General features: G+C 36.3%; 1 protein-coding gene across 1 annotated transcript in view; it reads left to right on the top strand.

Moving 5' to 3' along the window:
• Positions 1-302: 302 nt before the first annotated feature.
• TAFA2 (TAFA chemokine like family member 2) overlaps positions 303-8,939 on the top strand; it is a 116,809-nt gene continuing 108,172 nt past the window's right edge. The window contains exon 1 of the mRNA XM_088025727.1: positions 303-408. Coding sequence (XP_087881853.1) covers positions 303-408 — 106 coding nt within the window. The remainder of the gene's footprint in view (positions 409-8,939) is intronic.

The raw sequence follows: 8,939 nt of genomic DNA, 5'->3' as shown, positions 1-8,939 counted from the left end.
TAAATCTATATTTATACAGAGAAAAATGGTAATGTTTCCCAGTTGATTTAGACTATTGTTGATTGAATGAAGACTGACTGAGGTAGGGCCTCTTTTATCTCTTGCATCATATCAAGGCACTTTGTTTGGAATACTTTTATTTTTTCTCTTTGGAATTTATACAGTAAACAGCATTTCAAATACAATAAATTCCATTTTCAGGTGTTGAGGTGTCATGAAAGCTCTAAATGTAGCACAATTATAATGGAAAAGCAGTGATTTCATATACTTAGGATTTTTACTATTTTTATTTTATTTGCAGGATGAGTAAGAGATACTTACAGAAAGCAACAAAAGGAAAGCTGCTAATAATAATATTTATTGTAACCTTGTGGGGGAAAGTTGTATCCAGTGCAAACCATCATAAAGGTAAGCTCTTCTGTTTTTGTTTTTTTTTTTTTTTTTCCCTCAGCTCTCTGTGGAAGGTGACTTCCTTTAACACAGACTATCATGTTCTATCTTCACTGGTCCGTTAGTTTTACTAGGTATGGGTTCCCCCCTGGTAATTCTCTTTGAGTAAAAATGCAGAGAGAGTTATCCTTAATATGGCTTTGATGGGGGAAGCATGATTGTTTCCAGGATTACTGCCATTTCTGCAAATAGTGTTCAAAGAGTATAGAATCGTGACTCTGCCTTTCCCTGTCACTTCCATTTTTAAGGTATTGATGCTAAAATGTTTGGTTGCCATGTAATAAACATGAGTTTCAAATTGCAGTCATCCTGGGAATGAAAGCTCTTTAATGATCTGTGTCTTAATAATATGTATCTATGTAAATTTCCTCTCCATGCTTTTTGTGGATCGGATTTCTTCATGCCAGAGTACCTTGTTGACCACCTTTTGGACTCTATCCCTAATGTGATATTCAGCAGGCTCAGTTCAGAACAGAGTGAGAATATTCGTTTTATACATATGTGTTAAGCCTGACAGTTCAGCCCTTTCTGTTCTCTTTCCTGAGCTGAAGACAGTATAATGAATAACTACCTTTTCCAAATGAATTAAAATGGGGCTATTTCTAAACTGTTCCTACCATAATCAAGTATTCATAACCTGAATAGTCAATTTAGATTTTTCTGTGAAATACGATTTTACAATTAAATTTTCAGTCCTCTGTAAAGTCTAGAGATGAGCAACTTTTAAATTTTATTTTTAGGGGAAGAGGGAGTTAAGAGCGCCTTGAATTTTGTAACACTTAAATTAGTTACACATGTGCATTTAATTAGCATTACATGGAACATTAACACCAGGGAGAGGGAAGACATGGTGTGAGGGAGTGATGCCTCTGAGGCAAAATCTTTTCCCCTGTGTTTAAAACCAAAAAGAGACATCTTTCAAAATAAGAGAATTTTATGAAGAGGCCCTTCATATTTCATAATCCTATTTTCACCCCAGAGTGTGTGTGTGTGTGCCTGTGTATACATATAATATTAATTATATCATAGGTCTATTTTAGAATGTTCTTCTTTTCTTTAATATAGCAAACTGATCCACAAATCCTCTTTGATAATGGTTATTAGTTCAAAAATAAAAAGTTGTCGAGGAGGACATTATTCCCCATGCCTCCAAATTGGCAACAATGGACCAAATCTAAGGACAAAGTAGTGTTAAATACTCACCTTTTAGTAAGACTTGCAAACTACTTGGGCTTAACAAGAGAAGACACACCATGCCTTCTGTGTTGGGTGGCCACCCCCATGCCCTTTCTCAGCATATAAAAGAATTGAGAGAAAGGGGGAGTTTTATAGGAATGGTGGGTGTCACTCTGGTGAGGCAAGGGTTCATGATAAAGATGCTTTCTCAGCTCCAAAGCCAAGTGATATGATCCATGCAAAATGCCCCTTTTGTTTTAAATTATTTTACCTTTAAAATAATAAGTATAATGTATATGTAAGTCATGTCCATAAAATGAATATGTGGTTCATACTCTCACCACCCAATTTAGAAATGTAACATTTCTAATACTCTGGAAACTGGCCATGTCTGCCACTCTGATTTCATTCCTTTGCCTCTTTCCCCAGACAATCACTACTCTTAAATTTTGTGATTATAATTCTTTGGCATTTATTTCTAATATCACCATGTATTTATATATATGTAAATATACATATTTATATATTTATATATAAATATGCATATATTTTTATATATATAAGGCATATTCCTTAATTATGAGTGTTACTGAATTTTCATAATAGTATTATGCTGTATTTTTCTGCAATTTGCTACTTTGCCCGACAGGTACTTGGGACATTCATTAGGGTTGATGGCATATAGCTAGAGTTTATTCTTTTTTACTGTTACTCCACATTTTATTGTATGAAGTCACCACAATTAATATATTCATATTCTTGTACATGAACACTTAGTATTTTATATTCCTGCCATTATGAATGATGCTTCCATAAATATTCTTGCACTTCCCCCCAGTGCACATGTGCAAGAGTTTCTTGAGAACACATTCCAAGGAGCAAAATTGCTGGGTCTTGGGGCATGCATATCTTCAGTCTTACCAGATAATGCCAAATGGTTTTCCAGAGTGGTAGTACTAATAAAGTAGTTCAAGGTATTTTCTTACTGTATTTGTAATCTTGCTGTATGTGTAGATCTCTCTCCTTTCTGGGTGATTAGTGCTCAGCATGTCTTATCTCTTTTCTTGATTGGTCTCACCAGAATTGGTCAATTTTATTAGTTTTCTAAGAATCAGCTTTTGCCTTTGTTGATCCTCTCCCTTGTGTCTCTTCTTGTATGTCATTACTTTTGCTCTTATCTTTATGATTTCATCAATTGTGTTTATATTTATATAACAAGCACTTAAACTCAGGGTATGCCAGGTATTTGTGGGGAAGTGAAACTTCTTGGATTTCTCAGTGCTCCAAAAAGCCCTAGCCTCCTGAGACTTTTCATACCTATAGTTATTTGTGTAGTTAATTGCTTTGATTGAAAGGATAATAAAACTCCTCTTATCTCCTCAAGTGAGCTAAATGTTATATCTTGGATTAGGTCCCTAGATTAAGCTCTCAAGTGCCAGAAAGATTGGGGCACCACCTCTCTGTGTGTGAAACTCCTGATCTTTGAGACACCTGGGGTTTATTTGGCCCTTAGAAAGATGTATTTACATTCTGAAAGGTTCGAGTGAGAACCCAGGATCCTTTCTAACCTATCTCAAAGCAGCAAAAGATTTTTTTTCCTTTCAGGATAGGAGGAGATAACTGTCTCTCCTATACATAAGTGGAAAAAAACCCATTCTACTCTGTTACTCACCTGTAGAGTTTTCAGCTACTTATGTAGGACATATGACCTGGCCTTCATCATGAGTAAGGCATAGGGCAAAGTAGGCCGATTTACTTATTTATTACGAGATAATCACAAGAAATCTCTGATTCAGAGCACCTTGTATAAGCATTCAAGATAAAAGTAATAAAGATGAATATTAAAAACTCAACAGCACTATTCTAAGAGCTTTACAGATATCAGCTCATTTAATCTTCATAACAGTCTCTAAAGTATATACTATCATTAAACCCACTTTCCAGATCAGAAACTACAGCAAGGAAAGGTTAAATAATTTGTCCTTGATTGGCTAGTTAGTACGAGGAGGCAGGATTCAAATTTAGGCAGTCTTGCTTCATACAACCATGATAAATAGCTGGTAGTGAATTTCTCTTTATACTATTTGTGGTTTAGTTGACTTCCTGAATCTATGGATTGGTGTCTTTCATGAACTTCGAAAAAATTTCAGGCATTATCTCATCAAATATTTCTTCTACCATCTAGATATATCTCTACCATCTAGAACTCTGGATATGTGGATGTCAGCTTTCTCACAGTGTCCTCTGTGTGTTTCAACCATTGTATTTTCTACCTTTAATCTCTCAATGAATTCTGGGATATTTATTCACATCTTCCTACCACCCTGGTTCTGTGTTCTCTTCAGTCTAATCTGCCCTTTCATCCATATATTGAGTTTTAATTTCATCTACTATATGCTAGTCACAATTTTTTTTTTTGGTGAATTGGCTTTTGATACTGATACATTTTTGTTCTCATTTATGTATTTCCTCTTTTTATACACTTGATATATGATATATATGTTTTGTATGTGTTATATAGTTCTTTAAATGTTATATATAATTACTGTATAATATATATTAAAGTTATATTTATATTTTGTATATATTACATATGCAATATATAACATACAAACATATATAATATATATGTCATATATAATATATTTTATACAAATATTTAAAACATATAATTATGATATATACTGTATTAAAATTATATTACATATTGTATGTACATTTTGTATATATGTTTCATATATATTATATATACATTTTATATTTGAGTTGATGATTCTATTTTATGAAATTTTTGTGTTTTCTTCCTGGTGAGTCTCACTCATATTTATTTTAAAGTTTTGTGATTTAAAAAAAAATTGTGAGCTAATAATGTTCATTGGAATCATACATGTGAGAATTTTTAAGGCTGTGCTTAGGATGCATTCTTTCAGATGATTTGCATATTATCATATGTCTTAGGTAAGGTTCTTCAAAAGCAGAGCCAAGTCAGGAATTCTTGTTTATGTGATTTATTGAAAGTGCTCTCAGGAGGAGAGCAAGGGCAGCCAGATAGAGCAGGAAAAAAAACTAAACACAAATAGAGTCTCAGCTGGAGGACGGCCTGGTCGGATCCTATGGAGGGGCTCTGAAACATGAATTGCTCCATAGAGTTAGCCTCTCCTTGAGATTAGATAGACAGCATCTTCTGCCCTTGTGTTCACTAGTCATTGGCTGTTGATCTATTCCCTCTGGCAGGAAATAGCCTTCCTGGGGAAGTGGGTCTTCTTTTGCAGAGGGTAAACCTCTAAGGAAAGGAAGAGCTATGAACTGTGATCTGCTAACATTCCACAGCAAATGGAGGAAAGGTGCATAGCTGATGAAAAAAGAATCTTGGTAATGTATCAGCATCTATATTCCACTACTCCATTTCTCATAGCCCTCAGATCCGTTTGCTGCTTAGATAAGTTCACTTCATCCAGGCAGAGCTTATCAAATTGGTCACAATTGGTTGCAATTTCCAAGAAAATGTACTTGAGGAGGGCTGGTTCCCCCCCCCGGCCCCGACTTGATAATGTAGTTGGTACCAAGTCCATTAATGATACTCCTATCTGCCCACTCCCATAGCCATTTTAGATTTCCCTTTCCGTCACCCAGCACTTCTGCTCATCTGGGAGGCTTGCTTGATGTTTTACGCAGACCTCATACCTGAGAGCTCTGAGCCATGGATGTTCTTAATGCTCTGGTTGTACTTAAAAATTTATAGTTTTACTGAGTATTTACCCCAAAGATACAAATGTAGTGATCCAAAGGGGCACATGCACCCCAATGTTTATAGCAGCAATGTCCCCAATAGCCAAACTATGGAAAGAGCCTAGATGTCCATCAACAGATGAATGGATAAAGAAGAGGTGGGGTGTGTGTGTATATGAATAAAGACAATGTGTGTATATACACACACACACACACACACACACACACACACACACACACAATGGAATATTATGCAGCCATCAAAAAAATGAAATCTTGCCATTTGCAATGACATGGATGGAACTTAGAGGGTATTATGCTAAGCGAAATAAGTCAATCAGAGAAAGATAGGTATCATATGACCTCACTGATATGAGGAATTCTTAATCTTAGGAAACAAACTGAGGTTTGCTGGAGCGGTGGGGGGTGGGAGGGATGGGGTGGCTGGGTGATGGACACTGGGGAGGGTATGTGCTGTGGTGAGCGCTATGAACTATGTAAGACTGATGAATCACACACCTGTACCCCTGAAATAATACATTATATGTTAATAAAATTTTATTAAAAATTTATAGTTATAACTGGGTATGGGGATGCCCAAAAATGGCCCAGTGAATCATCCGAGAGCCTAACATACTCTTCTCTGCATTCCCCCCTCCCACACACAGCAGCCACTCTCTTCCTCAGGGTTATCAGAGTCATTTACCGCATCAATATTAACTCCTTTCTTTCTTGCTGGTCTTTGGGGTTGACCAGGCAGCAGCGGTAGCTTTATGTTTAGCGGGACTCTTACTGTTTCCCCTGGTAAAGGCATCCCCTTCCTGGGAATCAGTACCCCTAGACTCTTAGAGTCTCTTGGTAGTTTTCATAGCAATATTAAGATTAGGTAATTCTGATGGAAAATTCGTTTTACTTGGTAATTTTCAAGTACCTGCAATAAGGCCCAAGAATATAGCAGCACATAAAAGAGGCAAAAATCTTTGCCTTTATGGAGTTTTTGTCCTAGAGGTAAGGAAAACAGATAATAAAAAGAAAAAATAGTTTTATCATATAAATTCTATGAAAAAAATAGAAGAAGAGGTCTAAGAAGTGTTTAAGAGGGATTGTAATTTTAAATAAGGCCTTTGGGTAAGACCTAAAGTTTCCAGTGGAGCCAGCCACGGCAATATCTAGGGGAAAGATGTTCCAGGCAAAGCAGCAATAAGTGTGAATGCTTTCAAGTAGGAGCATGCTTGGAGACAGTGAGTTATAGCAAGAGGGATGATATTCAGAGAGTAGAGTATCTAAGAAAGACAGTGGTAGGAGATTAGGTCATTACAGAACAGGTAAACGTAGAAGATAAAAGAATGGAATAAATACCTCTCGAAAATATCAGTGCCATAGCATTGTGCTCTCAAGAGCAACCAAATGGAGAATTGTGTTACTCTGTTTTCTGAACACGACACAGAAACACTAGAAATCCAGAGCATTTGGATTTGAAAAATGAGGTATTGAAAAATCAGAAAATGTTACCAGCTTAATAAAATATTCTTAGCTTTGGGAACTAAAAGTCCCTCACACACAGATAAGTAAGTTTATTGCTTAAACTGCCACGGAGGTTCAGTTCAGAATTCTCATGATTGTACTGAGCTGGGCATTTTGGGAGGGGGTGGTGATTAACTCAGAGCATTGTGACAGCCAGTCAGAAGGCATAAGCTGTATATCCCCATCGGAAACAATTACATTAGGTCCAGCTTCAGATATTAGGGATCAGAGAGGAAACATTTCTTTCCTAAAAGAAAAATATAGTCATTAATCTTAGAAGGCTAATATGTTTTCTTGCCTTTTCTTCCTCAATGCATCACGTCCAAACTAAATTGAAAGAAAATGAGTCATCATTGGATATTTGTGTTGGTAAAGGATCTGTATTTAGTGTAAAAGAAATACACATGGGTGAGTTATATATAAAAAAGAAAATCAAAATTCATTAGCTAAGATTGAGTACATATTATCCTCATTTCATATAAAGTACTCATCTGATTTGGGACTTTTGATTACATGGAATTTTTTCAAAGGAAAAAAATTCAGATGATTTTTAGTTCAAAGCCTGGATGATAGAACAGTCATTTAACTTTTTTTTTTAAAGATTTATTTATTTATTTATTTGAAAGAGAGAGAGAATGAGAGCGAGAGAGAGAGCACATGAGACGGGGGAGGGTCAGAGGGAGAAGCAGACTCCCCGCTGAGCAGGGAGCTCGATGCAGGACTCGATCCCGGGACTCCAGGATCATGAGCTGAAGGCAGTCGCTTAACCAACTGAGCCACCCAGGCGCCCATTTAACTTTTTTTAACCAAAAAAAAAGTTGTTTTTTTTTTTTTTTGGCTGTTGGTTTGATAGTTTATTCAATTATCCAACCAAACTACCCAATAAACAAAATCTACTTTGAGGGTCTGTCAATCTATATTGAGATTGCTAATCTATTTTGAGGGTTGAGTTTTAGATCAAGTTCTGGAGATATGGTACAGCATAGGGGATATAGCCCACGGTATTGCATAGCATTATATAATGACAGATGGCAGCTACACTTGCAGTGAGCACAGCAAAAGGTATAAACTTACCAAATCACTGTGTTGTACACCTGAAACTAATGTAACATTGTGTGTCACCTAACAAAATAGGCATGCCCCATGTGCTATGAAGCTTACAATATAGTCAAGGAAAAAATCTGATAATCAAATATTTAATTAAAATGGTATTAAAGTATTGTAAAAAAATTTCAGGATAAGAGTATCTAAACTGTAAAATGGGTGGAGGGTGGTCAGGAAAGTCTTTTCTAGAGAATAGATACTCGAACTGAGTATTGAATGGGGAGTGGGAGTTAAGTAGGCAGAGGACGGGGCATCCAGGCAGGAGGAGCTGCATGTGCAAGGTGCTGAGACATGAAGGAACAGAATGCTCTGGAGCTTGAAGATTGCTGTGTCTGTAGGGAAAAAAAGAGGAAGTGGGTGGTGCTCGTTCAGCTTGGAGAGGTGGCTGGGGTAGCTCATTGGGGCTATCTTCAGAATACTAGTTTACTTACAGTTAAAATTGGTCCAATTTAGCTATGACATTACTAGATTCTCTTGGGCCGGTTTGCACCTGATTATGATGTACACCAAAGTTTAAGAACCCTAATTTATATTTCAACATCCATTCATGATAAAAACTCTCAACAAAGTGGGCTTAGAGGGAATACTTCAACCGTTATAAAGGCCATATGAAAAACCCTCAGCTAACATCGTACTCAATGGTGAGAAACTGAGAGCCTTTTTCCTAAGAACAAGACAAGGATGTCCACTCTCACCACTTTTATTCGACACAGTACCAAAAGTCCTAGTCACAGCAATCAGATAAGAAAAATAAATGAGATATTCCTATTGGTAAGAAAGCAGTTAAGCTGTCACTGTTTGCAGATGACATAATATTACACACAGAAAACCCTAAAAATGCCACCAAAAAACTATTAGAAGTAATAAATTCAATAAAGTTGCAGGATACAAAATCAATACCCAGGAATTGGTAGAGTTTCTACACACTAATAATGAAGTAGCAGGAAGAGAATTAA

The sequence above is a fragment of the Eumetopias jubatus genome, unplaced genomic scaffold (genome assembly GCF_037043125.1).
Source record: "Eumetopias jubatus isolate StellerSeaLion01/CBP00866 unplaced genomic scaffold, mEumJub1_p1.0 scaffold_8, whole genome shotgun sequence".
In the NCBI taxonomy this organism is placed as follows: Eukaryota; Metazoa; Chordata; class Mammalia; order Carnivora; family Otariidae; genus Eumetopias; species Eumetopias jubatus.
Note: the sequence above shows the minus strand (reverse complement) of the source record. Positions and strands in the feature narration are given on the sequence as shown.